The sequence below is a fragment of the Chrysochloris asiatica genome, unplaced genomic scaffold (genome assembly GCF_000296735.1).
Source record: "Chrysochloris asiatica unplaced genomic scaffold, ChrAsi1.0 scaffold00001, whole genome shotgun sequence".
Taxonomy (NCBI): Eukaryota; Metazoa; Chordata; class Mammalia; order Afrosoricida; family Chrysochloridae; genus Chrysochloris; species Chrysochloris asiatica.
The window spans coordinates 22820670-22840214 of record NW_006408519.1 but is presented as its reverse complement, the minus strand read 5'-3'; the positions used below and the strand labels follow the sequence as shown (position 1 = coordinate 22840214).

General features: G+C 44.0%; 1 protein-coding gene across 1 annotated transcript in view; it reads left to right on the top strand.

Annotated features, from left to right (window-relative positions):
* Window positions 1–19545, top strand: part of EXT1 (exostosin glycosyltransferase 1) — a 371910-nt gene that overhangs the window by 302419 nt on the left and 49946 nt on the right. Inside the window, exons 2-3 of the mRNA XM_006830667.1 lie at window positions 17150–17243; window positions 19216–19323. Coding sequence (XP_006830730.1) covers window positions 17150–17243; window positions 19216–19323 — 202 coding nt within the window. The remainder of the gene's footprint in view (window positions 1–17149; window positions 17244–19215; window positions 19324–19545) is intronic.

Genomic DNA, 19545 nt, shown 5'->3' with positions numbered 1-19545 from the left:
GAAGGCCTGAGTTCACATCTGACTTTCTGCTTAATAAGTGAATGTAAACAAATGGACATTCACATTTTGTTTCCTCTTCTATAAGATGGGGAAGCTAATACTATGTCTCAAAGGATTGTTATTGTTAGCAAGTGTCAAGTCAACACCTAACGATGACCTTGTATAGTGTTTCTGAGGCTGTAAAACCTCACCTTTCTCCCATTGAACGGTTGGTGGGTTTGAACTGCCAACCTTGTGGTTAGCAGTTCAGAGCTCATCCTATGCAACAATCAGTACTCCTATCTCATAGGATTAAGAATATCAGATAACCAAGTGGACAGAAATCACTTTGCAAAGGATCAGACAAAGAATAAGCTCTCAGTAAGCATTCGTTTTCATCTGCATCACTATTCGTATTGACTATAGGAGAGCCTTTGCAATCCCAAGCAAATCCCCATGGATCCTTCTCGATCTAGTCCTTTCACACTATTAACAGGGTCCACATTTCTTCCTGCCCCTTCAGTCTTACATGCCTTCAGCCCAGATTTTAATACAAGAACCCAAACATAGTTTCTAGGAATCATGCCCATGACCTTGCATGTTGTCACATCATACTTTGATACTTTGACCAGCACCATAAGGTGAAGGTATTTATATCAACTTAAACTCTGAAAATGCGGTGATTTGGACTGTGTGCATGTTCTGTACACAGCATTAAATAAGTTAAATAATGCTGACAGTGTGTGTGTGTGTGTGTGTGTGTGTGCCCAGCCAAATCGCCCTACTTTCTGCTTTCTTAAAACATTTAAGCACACTTAATCTCATGGAACATATTAGGACTTTAGCAACTTCTGAATAAATGTTAGAGGGAAAAAATCTGAAACGTGGCACCTGTTAAAATAAAATCTCCCTTGTACTAATTTAAGGCAGCTCAAGCACTTCTGTGGAAACTGGGCTCTGTTGAAGAAATAGCCATTCCTTTTACTGAGTGAAACCCCATTTCCTTTTGACAACTCCCCTTCCTTTTTAAATAAGATTTTGGATGAGAGTGGGATTCCAAATCTGTTTTGAACTATGTCTTGCTTTTTGTCTGCCCTCTCATAACTCTCCTTTTGGTCTTGGTTCTGTCCCTGGTGGTGTTATCTCAGGCTCGTTTTTTGTTCATTTGCTTTTCCCATTAGGAATGTTTGGGCTTGATGGTCTTTGTGATGCCTTCTAGCTCTTAACTTTTTTTTTTTTTTTTTTTTTAATGATTCCTTTCCCTTGTTATTACAGAAAGCACAAGTGTTGTGCCTTTAAGCAAAAGGTAGGCAAGTGTTCATTGATCAAGTTGAAAAACCTCCACTTTGCATATCCAAGAACTCTTGCTTTGGGTTTTGAGAGTTGTAGAAAATTCCAGGCAGTTCTTTGTGCTAAGGGTGATTTGGGTTTGATTTTGGGCTTTCTGGACGCATGGCCATCTAATCTTGGTACAGAACACTGGGTCTTGACACACACTAATGCCCTCACTCTTGGCAAGTTTTAGAAACCTGCAGACAGGGTCCTAAGGCGGTCTGAGTCACCATTAATGAACCAAACGGACTGAAATGCCCAGTGGTCGCCTTTTGGGCACTTGGCAGGAAAATCCTTTTCATGTTAGTTTCAAGGTTGTCAGATATCATTATCGCCAAGTATTAAAAATTTCAAAGAAAGGAGGTACTGTGTTTGATTTATAGAATAATTATCTAGCTTTAGCTGTAACTTGGCTTTGGCAATGGTTTTGCAAGCACTCGAAAATTAAATCCATTTTTTATGGTCCTACATGGTATTATCTCACAGCAAATGATAATTAAACACCTGTGAAATCAATTAGCCTTTTAAGCAGGGAAAAAAAGTTTTCCAATTATGTTTTCGCACCTCCAAAACTTTTATAATTCCAAAACCAACACTTGTGGAGAAGGGATATGGTTGGTTGGCCATAGCTGGGTTAACTTTCCATAAAGATCATCCCTACATTTCGCTTAGACTTAATCCCATGCAAGGCAGTTCATGCTGCCAGCGTTCTTCCAGAGAGGATGCAATTGCCTTTGGAGCTGACTCTTAGCAGCTATCTATCTGACACACAGCTGAGCTGTCAGGGCCTCGACAAAGGAAGTTACTCGCTTTGTGTTTTGATGCCAGGTTTTACTTGACAGTTTATTTGAAAGCCAAGATACCTTAATGGGAACCAAGCAATAAGACGTTCCATGTGACAGAATTGCTCTCCCTGCAAGGCTCTGTAGCCAAACTTCTCAGTCATCTTCATTACAAATCCTGACCCTGGAAACAGGCTGATTGGTTCAGAGCTGCAACCTAATGGAAAACTGGGCATGGTGGTCGGCCTCAAAGCCCCACAGTATCACGTGTGTTTAATAATCGGCTTTGGTAACAAATTAGCTATTCCAGATGCTTCTTTTGGAAAATGCTCTGTACTTTTGAAGCAGGGGATGGATTTGGGGTACACGTCATAGCAATTTGGGACTCAAAAAAGAGTGGAAAAAAAAAAACAAAGAAATAGGCATAAACAATGTCAGGCCTCTGACATTCTCTATATTGTGCTTCAAATGTACAAAATCCATTCCAAGAGAAATATTTCCTGGTTCTAATATGCTTAAGTGTGTTTGCCGACATATTGCTCTCCTGTCTTGTTGGATTCTCAGTAGGTCTTGTTAGCTAGGCAAGAATGGTGTGAATGTCCTGTTGTATAAATGAGCATAGAACTCGGACCTGGAGTAGCTTGCTGAAAGTCAGTTAATGACAAAGTCAAGACCCAAAAGGGTGTCTTCTGGATCTTAGATTGTACAGCTTTCATCCCATCACTCGCTTCCACATAAACATCTCTAAAGACATTCTTTTTATTTTCCTTTTTCCTATAGACATCTTTAATGGGCTTTTGCTTTCATAGCAGATGGCATTTTGAGAAGTTGATGAATTTTAGCATTAACCAGAGAAATTAGACGAGTATTAAATAAAACAAAATGAAAGAGAACTTATGTATATTCTTGTAGAAACTTCTCATATGGATTTTCGTGGACTTCCCCTGGCAACCTGGACATTTTATGACCTACAAGGCATTATCATCTCCCAAGGAATGTGACAGTGAAACCTTTAGAACCTATTGCCAATCATTCAACAAACATTTTTTACTGTGGGTCAGACACAGCTGTAGATACCACATCCATCACAGTGGATGAGAAGAGTTACGTCTTTGCTCTAACAGTTAACACACACCACTCATAACCAAAAGATTGAGAGTTCCAATCTTGGAAGGGAGGCCTGGAAATCTACTTCCCAAAGTTCAGTCATTGGAAGTCCTGTGGAGCAGAGTTCTCCTCTGACATATATGGGTCACTATGAGCTTGAATGGACTCAAGAGGCAACTGTCATGCGTATCTTTTCCTCGTGGGTATGCATCGTATTTGAGGAGGAAGACAGATGCACGTGTAAGCTCAGGCCTCAGGGAGCTGTGAGGGAGAGGACACTGGGCGTGTGGCAGTGAGTGCCTAGGAAGGTAGGCTGGGTTGGCAAGAGGGACATTAGACTGAACACGGAGATGCATTTTGAGGTGGATCTGGGGGAAGAATGTTCCTGGCAGAAGGCACACAAGATCAAGTCCTTGAGATGGAAATGAGTTTGATGTGTGGAGCAACTCAGAGAAGAACAGTGTGGCTGGAGGCGGGCCCATGGCAAGGTACCTTCAGAGTGCAGCCAGTTCCCAGGGGTGAGCGTGCCTCTCCAGGCCTGGGGCAGGGCTGTGAATATTAACGTAAGTCCCTTCGGGAGCCAGCGCTGGGCTCTCAGCCTGGGAGTGACACTTTGAGAAAATGCTTTTAGTTATTGTGTTTAAATAAACACAACATAAAATTACCATTTTAATCATCTTCAAATGTCGGAGGAAGCATCAGAAAGTTCATGGAAAAATGGAATTAAAATGCCATGGAATTTTTCCATGAACTTTCTGATGCCTTCTCAGAAGATCCAGTGGTATTAATTATACTCATCATGTTGAACCATCACCACTATTTGTTTTCAACAAGTTTTCATCACCCCCAAACAAATCTATGGTGGTGGTTGGTAACGTTATGTGCCGTGGAGTCGGTTCTGACTCATAGCAACCCTGTACAGGGTTTCCGAGGCTGTAAATCTTTACGGGAGCAGAAAGCCTCAACTTTCTCCCACGGAACAGCTGGTAGTTTCGAACTGCTGACCTTAAGGCTCACAGCCTGATTCATAACCACTTCGCTACCAGCTTGTTAAATAATCAGTCTCCCAAGTTTCTCCCTTCTGGGAGTGATAGTTTAAAGGTGCTTAAAGGAGTCCTGGTATGGCGCTGCAGGTTAATATACTGGGCTGCAAGGTCAATGGTTCAAGCTCACCCGCTGCTCCTTGGAAACCCTATACAGAGTCGCTATGAGTTGGAACTGACTCGAAGGCACTTAACAACAACAAAGGTTTAAATAGAGTCCTCGTGTGGCACTGTAGGATAAACACTGGGCCACACTGTCAATGGTTCAAACTCACCAGCTTCACCTCTGAAACCCTATTCAGGCTCGCTATGAGTTGGAACGGACATGATAGCAAGTAACAACAACAAAGATGTAACGGTTGCCCATGGAGAATGGATTTCAGAGGACTAAGATTGGACCTGTTCTACCCTAAACCTATGAGAACTAACATGTGCCCCTTGTTGCTCATGCTGAGACCTGAAGGAGGTGTGGAATTAGGAGACATAGGAAAGAGGGGTGTGAGGACCACTGGCCTCCGTGGAGTGATACAGACCATTAGTGGGCGGTTCCTGGAGAGCTTTTGTGTCTTTGGGACAAAGGCGTCTCTCAATCTTTCCAGCGAGCAAATATCAGAGCAGGAGGACTTCTTAAGGGCTCTCTGGTCTACGTTGTGCCCATTATGTGTGGAAATTTTCTCTTGTGTTCCACAACCTCTTCCCAAAATGAGGCCACTTGGGAGACAGTTGCTTCTCAAGGGGAACTATGCCAAGCAGAGCCGGCTGGGGAGGAAGAGGTGACTCAGAACTGTACACATCTGTCCCCCAGGTCACTACTGTACTTCTGCCAAAGCAAATGGCAGAATCTCAGCTAAGGGACCTCCCCATTCCCCCAACATTCACAGAGGGATGATTTCAGCAGTATGTGACTTCAGATCTTCAGCTTGAACTTACATTTTGTGTCCAGTGGACACACATCTGCACCTGTACTCCCATACATGCAGATGTGAAAGGTGAAGCTTTCCATAGGTACCACTTCCCTACATGTTGGTTTCCTCGAATTTCTTGAAGATGCTCTCTCTCAGCCTACACAGACTTGTGAGGTCTCTTTTGTATGATGAGGACCAAAGCTGGCCCTGACTGTCAGAAGTCAGAAGGTAGAACTAAGTGATGGTAAAAATGGGGCCGGAGATTGGCAGGGGAGGTTAGCCACCCTTTCATTAACTGTAATTGGATTCTCATTGTATTTCATAATCACCTAAATTCGAAGACTAGACGAAAGGCTTAAGCTCTGACAAGAATTCAGGGCCTGTTAGATCCGCTACTGGACAGCCCTTGTGTAGGGCCTACTCTGGTGACCACCAGTCCAGCAGGAATTCTAAGTATCCTTTTAATCCAAGGGCTGACCAAGGCTGGCCACAGATGAAAGAATACCTTAGATCAGTAAGGGAAGAGGTTAGGATGTTTAGCTGAGTCTAGTGTTCTTTTACAGATGGGAGACATTGTCCTTTGGACCAGTGTTGTGTTTGTTCTTGCAGAAGTCAGGAGGAGGTTTTACATCATTTTCCTTCAGCTCAGATGAGAAGGAAAGCCAGAAGTTTCAGTTGAAATAGTGCTCTCTGCATGCTTTTGACTTGTTTTACAAATAATGCTATTTATCAGAGCTGGTAAAAGACAAGTTTCCATCCTCCTCTGTATGCAGAAAGAAGATAACATTTTCAAAAAACCTGTAAGGCCTTTAGAAATAAAGGCAGAGAGAAAGGAAAAGAAAATAGCTACAAGAAAAAGGCCCTCCCTACCCCCCCCCCACACACACACACAAAGAAATAATAACTGTCACACTTTCCATTCTTTAAATAAGTTAAGTTGACCTGAGTATTATTGTTAAGGAGCTCTGGTAGCGTAGTGGTTATGAATTGGGCTGCAAACCGCAAGGTACGCAGTTCGAAACTACCAGCTGCTCCGCGGGAGAAAGATGAGGCTTTCTGCTACCGTAAAAATTTACAGCCTCAGAAACCCTGTTCAGGGTCGCTAGGGGTCGGAACCGACTCAACGGCACTTAACAACAACAACAACAATTGTTGTTGTTAAGTGCTGTCAAGCCAGTTTCTACTCCTAGTGACCCCTGAATAGGGCTTCCAAGGAGGGCTTATTTGTTGGAACCACTGACCTTGCAGTTCAAACCAAACTTGTAGTCCAGCACCACCCCAGGACTCTGAAAGCAGACAAAAGGGGTGATGGTGTGAACACGCGCTCAACTCCGTCTCGTGTCTCATGGAGTATACACATGTCTCATGTGTATAAGAGGAATGCTGTGCTCCACAGGGTGTTGAGTGACTGAATGTTTGGAAGTAGATAACCATGCCTTTCTTCTGAGAAACTGCCAGGTGACCTCAATGCTCCAACTTTATGGTTAGCAGCTGAGTCTATAAACCATTTGAATCACCCAGGGGAAAGAAAATTGGGTATGTTTGTTTCCTAAGCTGACTCAACAAACTAGCACAAAGTAGATATCTTTCAATTCCAGAACTTTCATTTCTTACAGCTCTGGAGTTTTGGAGTCCAAATTTAGAGGATTGGCAGGACAATGCACTCAGTGTTATATTCTGGTCTTTCCTGTCTCCTATAATATCTGGTAGCCACCTGCATGCATGCGTATTGATGCTCCTTGGCTCGCAGATGCAGCCTCACATGGCCGGCCGGCCCATCCCCTTCTCCCCCCCCACCCCACCTTGCCTCCCTGCTCTGTGTCTCTATAAGGACAGTTCTCATACGGGTTTCCAACCCACCTATTCTCCTATGACATCCTGTTATCTGTAACATCTTCAAAGACCTCTTTTCCAAACAGGGTCACATTTACAGTTACTAGTGGTTAACACTTCGCCATGTCTATTTTTTTGAGTGGGAGGGGGTCTTGGTGTGGCGCTTTAGGACAAGCACTGGACTACTAACTGCAAGGTTGAGTATTCAGACCTACCAACTGCTCCTTGGAAACCCTATACAGGGTTGCTATGAGTCAGAACTGATTCAGTGGCACTTAACGACATCAACAAATACCTTTTTGGGGGACACCACTCAGTTCTTGGCAAAGGTTATATTGGGAAGAAAAGACTCTTAACCTGTCCCTGGGGAAGCAGCTCTTCCCCGGGATAGAGGCTCCTTACAGCCAGCCCTGTTCAGGTCTCCTCTGACTTGGGTCTACACCTCCTGGCCCCACTCTGCTTGGCCGGTTTGCACTGCATGGAGCCAGGTGAAAGGTTAATGGTAAGATCAACACATTGGGCTTCCCAGCCTGTAGGGTCTGACACATACATTTAGTTCTGGCTGTGTGAGTTTCTTTATGCTCTTTTCTGGAACCTTTTGTTGCTCTCCTGAGCAGGGAATCCTGTGTTTATCATTTTCAGAAATGTTGTATTGACCATAAACTTAATATATCTGCATAACTTCTTATCTTGTTATCAAAGAAGTTAACTTGATTTAATGTTATGCCTTTGAGTTGATCTTGACTCATGATGACCCCATGTGACAGAGTAGAAGACCCCATAGGGTGTTTTTGGCAGTCATCTTTAAAGAAGCAGACGACAGGGTCTTTTTCCCCAGCAGCTGTGGGGTGGGTTCACAGTGTCAGCTCTTTGATTAGTGGCAGAGCGTTTATATCACCACGGGTCCATAAATGCTTTATTCTAAACAAATAATTTAGAACCATGTGCCTTGGTATCACGTTCCTCTCCGAACAATTGAGAATTCAGAGTTGCATAGTATAGGTGGTGGTTGGTGGTGATGTGCCGTGGAATCAGTTCCGACTCATAGCGACCCTGTACAGGGTTTCCGAGGCTGTACAGAAAGCCTCATCTTTCTCCCACAGAACATCTGGTAGTTTCAAACTGCTGACCTTGTGGTTCGCAGCCCGATTCATAACCACTACGCTACCAGAGCTCCTTGCATAGTATAAGAAGGGGCTTCCAAAAGTGTGTGGGGATATGGAATAAAAAGATAATGGAAGTTTACCATAAACTTTTTTGAAGCTCCCTCTTAAAAATCAGTGTGCCAAAACCTCGCCTCCACCCAGGAACCTCTTGAGAGTGCTATCCCCATCACAGCCTGGCACTGCCCTCCAGGAAGCTCGGGGAAAGTGTGGACTCATTGTGGATGCTGCCCGCCCTGTACAAGTCCTCCAAGACCTTTCATAGTCTGCTTGAGCGTCTGTGGAGTAGGGTCAGTATTCTTGTTTCCCATGGTTGCTGGACCAGAGTGAGATAAGGATTATAGAATATGTGGGAATATAGCACAAGTGGGTACTGTCATTATTATTATAATTGTTACAAGTGACTGTCATGGTTTTTGTTTTTTGTTTTTTTTACTCACCTGTGTATATAGGTGTAGAGTTGATCATTCATGAGTGGGGTGAGATATCTTCAACCCCTTTCGAAGAACAGGATGCACTTGGTCCACGTGTAAATATATGGGCTCTCAGAACTGTTTGCAAGTAGATGAATTACTTAGGACTTCGCTTCAGACACGGCACATTGCGTGAGTTCAGGAGACAGCACGATGTCGGGGAGAGAACATGGCCTTTAGGATCAACAAGCCCTGAGATAGCACAGTGATACTTCTGAGCCAACCAAAAGAACCTGGTGGGCCATGGCTGAGGGTTGCTCACCCAAAGGTGGGCAGAGCAGCCAGCTGTTTCATGGGAGAAAGCTGATGACCAGCTTCCCTAAAGATGAACCTCTCTGGGGTAGTTCTCCTCCATCCTCCAGAGTCTCTATGAGGCGAAGTCACCTCAGCATCTTGTAACAACAGGCCTACGTAGAGCAGATGAGATCGCATGGTGGGTGAGGGGAGCATGTCGGGAGGATATGGGTAGTGAGACAGTGTGCTAAGTAAGAAAGGATGATCGATTCTCAGGATCTTTCCGATTTCATCTGACTGCCTCTTCCTCCCTGTGGGAACCAAGTTGGTCTCTGTCCACCCCCCTTTAAGCTGTGAGGCTGAAATGAGGTCATAATGTGAGTGAGCTCTGGTAGGATACTGATTACGAGTCAGGCTGCCAATCTCACGGTCAGCAGTTCAAAACTACCAGCTGCTCCGCAGGAGAAAGATGAGGCTTTCTGCTCCTCATCAGGTTTCATAGCCTTGGAAACCCTATACAGGGTCACTGTGAGTCAGAACCAACTCCACGGCATACCACCACCATCACCAATGTACATGAGAGTAAGTGCCTCTCCCCGGTGCCTCAGGCCAGCCAAGCCCAGGGAATGGGGACTCCCTGCCTCGCTCCCTTCTCCCCTTTCTTCTTCTACTGGAGTGGATTCTTAATAGACCTATGCAAGAGATTGCCTGCTGTGGAAAACCAACACCTAAAGAAAGGGGAATATCCCTATCTGTTGGCCAATTCAGCCCAAGGTGACTCTGAGCAACCTAGACAAAGGAATGAGCTCTGAGTCCTGGGCATGTTTGGGTGGCTTGTGGTCCTAGCAGCAGACAGTGCTCAAGGTCCAGAACTGAAGTGTAAGGAGTCTTCCACCGCCTGCAAAGAGGAGAATTTCCCACTGGGCAGCCCATGTGTCTCCAGGGCTGGGACTGACCTGGTCAGCCATGGTCGGTGCCCACCCCTTGACCATTTACAGATCAGACCATTGTGATCCCCATAGAGTTTTGTTGGGTGCGTCTCAAAAGTAGGTTGCCAGGCCTTTCTTCCTAGTCTCTCTGAATCTAGACACTCTGCTGAAATCTTTTCAGCATCAGAATAGCGCACAAGCTTTCACTAATACAGGACTGGTGGCTGTGCATGAGGTACTTTGGCCAGGAACCGAACCCATTTCTCTCACATGGAAACTGAGAATTCTACTGAATCACCACTACCCTCCACTGTTTATGTTTATGGGACAACAAACAGACAATAGTATGGTGGCCTGCTGGACCAACTTTCCAGTGAAAAGATCCAGTCCACTCGTGTTTCTCAATTCAAATCTATGCCTTGAGCCAATGTACTTTAGAGTTCTCAGGAAAATAATTGAAACGTTGAGGTTTAAAGCTGTAGAGGCTTGAGGTCTAATACAACAAGCTTAGTAAATACCAAAGCTCTCTTTGGAGTGAAGTCCTGGTGGTGACATGGGACAGAGCTCTGAGTAGGAGAGAAGGGGGTCATTTAATGGTAGACACATTCATTGCCAATGCTTGAATCTCAGTGACTGCTTAGGACTTTGTTTCACTGATGAGGCAGTGTAATGTAATGGAAAGAAAATGACCTTTGGAATTAGCAAGCCCAGAGTTGGAAAAGTGATGCCACTCACTGGTCCTAGCTGTGACCGACATGGCAAAGTTTTGGAGTTCTCTGAACTTAACTGTGTGCATGCCTGTATGGAGTTTGGAGGGCTTCATTAGTAGCATGTCTTTCTCCTGTATTAGCCTTTCTGTGACGCATGATCACCCTCCCAGGTCCAGGTCTGAGGCCAGGATGCATTGTACAAAGTCTCCCTAGCAGGACCCAGCCTTTACCAGCAGTGCCCTCTTCCTCTCCCCCACACTTTGCATTCAGCCACCCCAAATTGCATAGGGCATCTCTCATCTTGGTGCCTCTGTTGCTACTATGCTGCTTCTGCCCCCAGAAATGCCCATCGCATCCTCTTACCCCATTACCAGGCTGATTTCTTCTTGATCCTTCTTGAATTCTCAGCTCAATCTCACTGCTGCCATCAACCTACCCTGCCTGTCACTTCTGTTGATCCACAGCAGTTGTTTGTCTTCTTTGCATACACCCCACCCCCGTACTTTGCATATCACCCCACCCTCCTACTCTACTCCAGCTAGGGCTTGCTGCACTGAGTGATAATCATTGGATAACACATCTTGGCTTGTCACTGGACAGCAAACTCCTAAGATAGTGCTAGACATTCAAGGAATGTTTGTTGAATGAATGAAAAAACAAGCCCACAAGAGATGCTCAGAGAATGTTAACTTTTCCTCCCTCATCTCAGTGCACTTTATTGAACTATACTAGTCATAAGTTGTTTTTGTCTTCTTTCTTTATAGAATGTGATTCAAACCTGCATGTAAGCAAAGAAGGTTAATTATTTTAATCTTGAGGTTGTGGGCTGTAGGGGATAGGTCAACTGTAGATGATACATTACTTTTAAATAAATACTGGAAACAAACTGTAGCTAGCAACGGCATGGGGAGACGAGAATTGTGTGGCTATAGAAATTGCTTCTTCCCTAGCCTCTTTGAGTAGCAAAAAGCAGGCTGGTGTGTTAAACTTGCTACTGAGGGACGGTGGAACCCACAGGGATTTCGGGGCCCACTCCTTGTCTGTGGAGCTTTGGATGAGAAAGTGAAATCTTTCAACTAGAAGCTGCTGTTTCCTAGTGATTCACAGCTTCTTCTCTACATTTTCCCCTTGACTCTTGCCTTTTGAAATCTTTTTTATATTTTGCTGTTAGTAGGAGCTTTGCTTTGTTTTTTGTTTGCCCTTTTCTCAATAGGTTTTGATTCGTCTCATAGGATTTACTGTAGTGGCTTACAATTGCGTACTGCTGTAGTTTATAGGGCACGTACATGGTTCTGTGTCATAGTCACAACTTCAAAGCTTAGAGTTGCTTACTGCTTTGTGTTTCAATTTGCTTCACACAGCAAGTGGTAGATCCAGAACCCAAATTCCTAACTTGAGGAAAACATGAAAGCTTTCTAACTTCAAGTTTGCACTATTTCCGACTATACTCCATGAGCTCCCTTCAGCCGCAGCAATCATAGCTCCCATTTATGGATTGCTTATAATGTGCTAGTGCTTTATCACATTGGATCATTTAATCATGTGGTGCTGTAGGATAAGCACAGGACCACAAGGTTAGTTTGAACTGTAAGATTGGTGGTTCAAACTCACCAGCTGCTCCTTGGAAACCCTATCCAGGTCACTATGAGTTGGAACCAACCTGACTATACTTAAAAACAACTTACAGATACTGGTGTGACACTGTAGGATAAGCATTGGGCAGCAAGGTCAGTTTGAACCTCCAGGTTGGCGGTTCAAACCCATCAGGCTCTCCTTGAAAACCCCATAAGGGTCGGAGTTGGCTTGAAGGCACTTAGCAACAACAAATATATTGTCTTCCTTAAGGAGCTCTGGTAAGGAGCTCTGGTAGCGTAGTGGTTACGAATCGAGCTGCGAACCTTAAGGTCAGCAGTTCGAAACTACCAGCCGCTCCGCGGGAGAAAGATGAGGCTTTCTACTCCCGTAAGGATTTACACCCTCGGAAACCCTGTACAGGGTCGCTATGGGTCGGAACCGACTCGACGGCACTTAACAACAACAACAAAGGAGCTCTGGTAGCGTAGTGGTTATGAATCAGGCTGCTAATCTCATGGTCAGCAGTTTGAAACTACCAGCTGTTCTGTGGGAGAAAGATGAGGCTTTCTGCTCCCGTAAAGATTTACAGCCTCGGAAACCATAACAACAACAATTGCCCAAAAGGAAATAGTTTTAGACAGATTAAATAGCTTTCCCGTGATCTTTCAGCTTGTAAATGGCAAAACTGGGACTCGAACCTGGTTTGACTGAGTCTAAAGTCGCTTAACCACTAAACTTTTCACTACTAAGCTCTTAATTACCATGCTGGTGGTTCTCAAAATTTGTAAAACATAGAATTAAGATTCAACAGCTTGGGTGAGGCTGAGAATTTGCATGTCTACCAAGTTCCCATTTGATGCAGTTGCCTTGGGCTGGATGGCCACCCTTGGAGAAATCAGCTTTAGAGCAGACCACCCCTCCCCCCACTTCCACCTCAGTGCTGCAGGCATAGATGTGCTTCATAGGGAGGGGACTTCAGTGATGCAACCCTACATAGCTCATTTTAAATGGAATGTGTGCCATACAGTATTCAGTTGAACTTTAAGAAGAAAATTAGAATGACCTTATGGTGATACTGGTTTCTAGGATAAACCCAGGGCCTTTCCATTTTTATTGCATTTTCTTTGTAGTCATTTTTGTAAAAAGAGTTCTCCCTTCCTAATCATCACTTAAGGAGCTCTGGTAGTGAAGTAGTTAGGAGTCGGGCTGCTAACATCAAGTTCAGCAGTTTGAAACTACCAGTGGTCCTGCGGGAGAAAGATGAGGCTTTCTGCTCCCTTAAAGACTTACAGCCTCGGAAACCCTGTGCAGGGTCGCTATGAGTCGAACCGACTCCACCAACCACTACCACCAGTCATCACTAAAGGACATCTGGTAGCATTGGACTGTTCACCCCCACATCAGCAGTTCAATTCCATTAGTCACTGTGTAGGTGAAACATGAGGCTTTCTACTCCTGTAAAGATTTGTTGTTGTTGTTGTTGTTAAGCGTCATTGAGTCCATTCTGACTCATAGCGACCCTGTGTAGGGTTTTCAAGGAATGGCTGGTAAGCTTGAACTGCCAACCTTGCAGTCCAGTGCATTAACCCACAGCACCACACCAAGACTCCAAAAAAATTTAACTTGGTATTCCCAGGTGATCTCCCATCCATGTACAAAGCAGGTCTGACCCTGCTTAGCTTCCAAGATCAGAAGAGATGGCACACATTCAGGGCAGTATGGCTGTAGACTGTAAAGATTTACAACTTCCGAGGTCATGCATAGGGTCACTCTGACTTAGAGTCAATTCCATGACAGTGGGTGGTTGGGTGAGTATCATCACTTATTTGATGGGGGAACTTAAGACCCATTTGAAAAGAATAGTAAAATAATCTTTTGTTGCTGTAGGATAAGCACTGGATTGCTAACCACAAGGTCAGTGGTTCAAACGCCTTGAAAGCCTTATACAGGGTCAGTATGAGTTGGAGCTGACTCGATGGCACTAAACTACAACAAGCTTCCTTGCTGAGGATATTCATGTGTTTTAAGTTAAGTATTGTTTATGTGTAAGTAGGATGTTAGAGTGGTTTGCATTTTAAAATTTAAATAGTAGGCAGGATTGTTGTTGTGTCCTGGAGTTGATTCCCATTTATGGTTGCTTTATATAACATTTGAGAACTTACCCCATAGTGTTTCCTAGGTTGTAGCCTTCACAGGATTACAAATTTCGAGGACCTTTCTCTCTTGGGTGGTGTGGCAAGTCCATTTTTACTTTCAAAAAGATCCTTCAAACTGTTTTTGAACTCTATCCTTTTTCATTTTTTATTAGCAATGTATGAATTTTATTGTCAGTGGGCTAGGTGGGAGGGTACCAAACATATATATGGACCCAACTGGAACCATTTGTTGTCTCACTTGAGGGACGCCATTGCCCCTTCATTTACAATGCACAAGCTCATTGTCTACCTTGAGAAGAGAGTTTTGGTCTGTGGACTGGGTCCGGGTAGAAATCTCAATGAGCATCATTGATCTAAGTTACAAATTCAGGTGCTCTGTAGGTGTTTGTGTGTTCATATACATATGCAAGATGGTAAACGTGTGCATTGTGTACACATGAGCATATATGCATGCATACGTAGAGTGGTTATGGAAACCATTAGCTCAGGGGCATATGCTCAATGACTGTTTTTCTTTCTGACCTAAATATGGTAACAAGAAAGCATCATGGAATGTTAAAGATGAATTTCTTGTCATCTAGCCCAGCCAGATCAATTTGCAAATGGGGAGACTGAGACTTGGAGAGGCCATGTCTTTGTAGAGTCTCTTAGTGGCTTCTGGACTCCGGCAAAGATGCTCATTTACGGTATCAGCAAGTAGTCTTTCGAGACAGCCATTGAAAAATCGGCACCCTGGGATAGCTATTATTTGAATTTTTCCTATAATTTTTTCAGCCATCCTTTCTCTCCCTCTCCTTCCCTAAAGTAAATTCTGCCATAGGCAACTCTGAAACTTGTTACCATGCAGAACTCTAATAGGGTTTTACATTTTTAGCAGCCAAATGATGAGTACGTAGGACCTTCCGTGCTGGTCTCTTGGGGTTCTGTTTTGGGCGTTATTAAACATTGCTGTAGTCTGAGGGAAGAGTGCTGATGTTGCAGTGGTTCCAACACTTGGCTGCTAATTGGAAGGCCTGTGGTTTGAACCCACTGGCTGTTCTGAGGACGAAAGTTCTGACAGTGTGCTTCTACAAAGATTAGAGCCTTGGAAACCGTGTGTGGCAGTTCTGTCCCGCTCTGTAGGGTGGCTGTGAGTCAGAATTGACTTGACAGCAGTAGAATTGATTTCGTTGGTCTTAACCAAGACTTAAGAGTCTTAAGTGTTTTTGATCTTTCTATATTTGAAAAGGGAGCGCAGTGGCTCTAGAGGATAAGCGCAGGACTGCGAACCACAAGGTGGGTGGTTCAAGCCCACCAATCACTCCATAGGAGAAATATAGGACTTGGAAACCTTATACAGGGTCACTGAGTCAGAACTGACTTCATGGCACTTAACAACAGATATTTTCATTCAGTTTAAGCGTCATACAAATAGTTATGTGTGTGTATTTTCTTCTCCATCGATTAGGTAGAAATTCAGACATTATCAACAATTGAAGACACTTATCAATTTTTATTCTACATTTGGTGAGAAAAAGAGACGCCATTGCCATCCTGATAGGGTTTTATAAAGCTAAATTCGTACCCTCTTCGGAATCTTTTCTACTTTGAAGTCTATTTTGCAGTTTAATTAATGCAGCCAGAGTTTTTATTTTACTCTCTGTGGAGATAATCTTAATCCATTCACGGTGACCTTTTCTTGTGCAAATTAGTTGTACACGCTTGTTTAAGCAAATGGTCCTTTGCATGATGTCGCTTCTTAATGACGGGTTTATAATTGAAAATTGGCTTACTCCCATATGCCTGGTTTGTATGAGAATATAAAAATAGATGTGGACTTTAAAATATATAAATGTATATATCAACATTCCAAAAAGAGGAGAGAAGAATCCAGTGCCTTCAGGCTATGATTAAATTAGACTATTAGAGTCAGAAAATGCTGGTGACATATGCTACTGTCAAAGTCACACCTGTCTGCTGAGCTGAGGAAGCTCTTGAAAAATGGGAGTGATTTCATCTTGGCGCTGAGAATCTGGGCTTTCACAGGACACGGGCCAGCTCTCCCTTCCCCAGTTTTCTTAAACATGAAACAGGGTGCTTAGGAATGTGTTTGGGGTAAAGCACTTACAAGGTGATGGCCCTAAACAAAATGACACCCTTTTCCTCTTGCCTGAACATCGCTGACATAGAGAGGCAGTGGACATTCATGTCGTACTCTGCCTTTTATCAAGTGTAAAAACAGTACTTGAGCAAACAAAACCCCCTTTTCTTCTCTCGTCCAGTGTCCAGTTTCCCACTTTGCCTACTATTTTGTCCTTTCTCGCCTTACTTCCTTTCCCTAGTTCTTAGGCACTTCCTTCTATGTGAGCTCCTTTTCCCCTGTATGTCTTGTCAGCCATCCTTAGGTAGGACCATTTGTCTAAGGTACCTGAATGTTCTTACTTAAATGTAGATACTGTAGCTTAGAAGAGAAAACAAATGTTCTGTACTTATGGTGGAACTTCCCTGAGCAATTTTTAATAGCGTGGTTTTAGGAGGAGGGGAACGGGAAGTCTTCAGTTGCACTGAAAGGATGGCATTTAATAAGGAAAGAGATACACTAACAATGAAGCTTTGTTTTGATTTGGGGTTCTTTTTGTTTGTTTGTTTTGCTTCCTCAAGCTTATTTCATAAAGAATGAAATGTGATTTCAGAGACAAGGGCTGGGCAAGTTAAATTGTTACTGGTACCATCAGACTTGTCTTTGTGAGCACGGTTTGCAAACAGACCCTGATTGCTGTGCTCAATCTGACATTTCACATTCGTTCTTCTTTGTGCAACAAAACCCTTCCCCCAGGGTGGAAGAGTCAGAGCCAGCCCCATGGCTCTCCCTAGTGGGTCTGGGTAATTTTATGCAGGTGTGCATTCCAGATGTTGATTCCTACGGGTCTTCATTTGCTGTCTTTCCAGGTATGATTATCGGGAAATGCTGCACAATGCCACTTTCTGTCTGGTTCCTCGTGGTCGCAGGCTGGGCTCCTTCAGGTTCCTGGAGGCTCTACAGGTAAGAGACCCTCCCCAGAATTAGACTGAGCACTGGATTTCACTTTATTCCCTCTTCTTTGATACCTAAACTTAGGGCATGGCTTCCCTTCAGGACCTGACTCTGTCTTCAAAAGAAAATCTGAGAACTTTTAAAAAGATGCAATAAAAAATGGGGCATGGAGGGAGGAGAGGATTTAGTCAACTGTCTTTGGACATGAAAAGTCTGTGGGTGGCCCAAATGGTTAAGTATTTGTCTACTAACCAAAAGTTGGAGATTCAGTCTACCCAGAGGTACCTTGGAAGAAAAGCTTGGCAAACTACTTCTGAAAAATCAACCACTGAAAACCTCGTGAAGCACTGTTCTTTGACACACAGGGGGTCTCCGTGAGTCAGAATCTACTTGATGGCAACTGATTTGGAGGGAATGACATGATTAATTACATGGTTTTACTACCAGGGAAAATGGGTTTTACAGGGATTTGGTTGCAAACAGAGGACAGATCTGATTTTAACCTGGTTTGCCAGACAATATAGCTGGACTTCCTGTAAAAGCCCTGACATTTCCCTGGAAGCAAATGCCAAGAGCAGTGAAAGTGATTCATTGTTGTTTCTCCCCCAAAGTGAAATGATCTGTTCTGCCCCTTCTTGCCATCTTTTGGTTCCTCTAAATTCTGAGACCGGTGTCCATCAGAGGGTACCACTCCCTTAGCCCAGCTCTCCTGAGACTTTGAAGCTCCTTGGTGCCCCCCTCGAGCTCCAGAGATTGTATGGAAATCCCCTCTAATCAACCTCTGTACAGAATGCCTTCTCCTGTTGAGGCAGTGGCCCATGGCTCCCCTAGGGAAGTGGCGATCAGACTTCCTGGATCCTCGCTGATCCTCTTTTTCCTTGCCCTCTTGCTGCTGTGTTTTTCCCTCCTCTGTCTGTGACTTGCTGAAATGTGTGCTTCTGCCTCAGAACTTCTTGTCCCTGTCTTCCTAACTGTAAATCATTCTGTCATGCCCTCCAACAGAAGGGCTTCCTTCTCTAGAAAGTCTTCTCCAGGGCGCTCTGTGTGTTTTGTGAAGCGTACCATCACTAATGTTCTTGTAGCCCCCTGGGACATTGCACAGAGAAAAACCGTTCTCTAGTTTGGATTAGGAGTTCTTTGGAAGCAGGATTTCGTCATTAGCCTAATGTTTCTTGGTTGCTAGATCTCTGTGCTGATAGTAAATTGGTCCAGCAGTGATTTGGACCTTTCCACTGAAGGGGAGCAAGGTTCCAGTGTTGGGTGTATTAGAGAACGAGGACAAGGTGAGCACCCTGTAATAATTAAGACCACAAAATCAGGCATGCCAAGCCCCATTGTGATTTCTGTTTCTCAGAACCTTGGGGTAAACCACTTTGCAAATGGGCTTGTGGCAATTTCATTGACCAAACTGTTTGTATTCAAGGTTGGTTTTATGCTAGAATTTCGTGGTGACAGATTTTGTTACATCAATAAAACTTCTCCAACAAGGCCAATTGTCTCTATGGAAATAAGGGCAGCCAAACCATGTCCTAGAATAGAAATGGGGTTTTAGCCTTCCAGGGTAAGACTTAGAAATATAGAAATCTAGGCTGGAGACATACAGCCTTCATGTGGCTTGGTAGGTCTTGAAGGCACACTTTTCCTCTGGCCCAATAAGCAGTCAGAGAGTATGGTGGCTCCATGTGATAAGCACTGAACTGCGATTCACAAGATTGGCAGTTTGAGCCCAACAGCCGCTTCTCAGGAGAAAGACGAGGCTTTCTGCTCCCGCAATGATTTAAATCCCGTGAAAACCCTATACAGGGTCACTATCAGTAGGAGCCAGTTCCACGGCACTTTACAACAATAAACAGTCTGGGATTCCTGCACTATCAGAAGTCCCCATAATTGATTTTGTACTGATTGAAATGGTCTTGGATTGCTGTGGTTGTTTCTTCTCTTTCTTCTCACGCTCACGGAGTTCCCCTTTCTGTGTGTGCAGGCTGCCTGCGTTCCTGTGATGCTCAGCAATGGATGGGAGTTACCATTCTCTGAAGTGATTAATTGGAACCAAGCCGCCGTCATAGGCGATGAGAGATTGTTATTACAGGTAAGGAAGGGACTGTGGCCTTCAACAGATCAGTGGATTATTGCCACCCTGTCTAAACTTTCAAAGAAGATGAATCCAAAAGGTCAACTCCATAAAAGAAATTTTATCCTGATAAAATTGCCTGTGTCATGGGGAATATGAAGTCATTTAATATGACATTACTTTCCCACACAGAATCCTGGCCAGGTCCAGGGAATATGTTCTGATAAGAAGTTGTTGGTT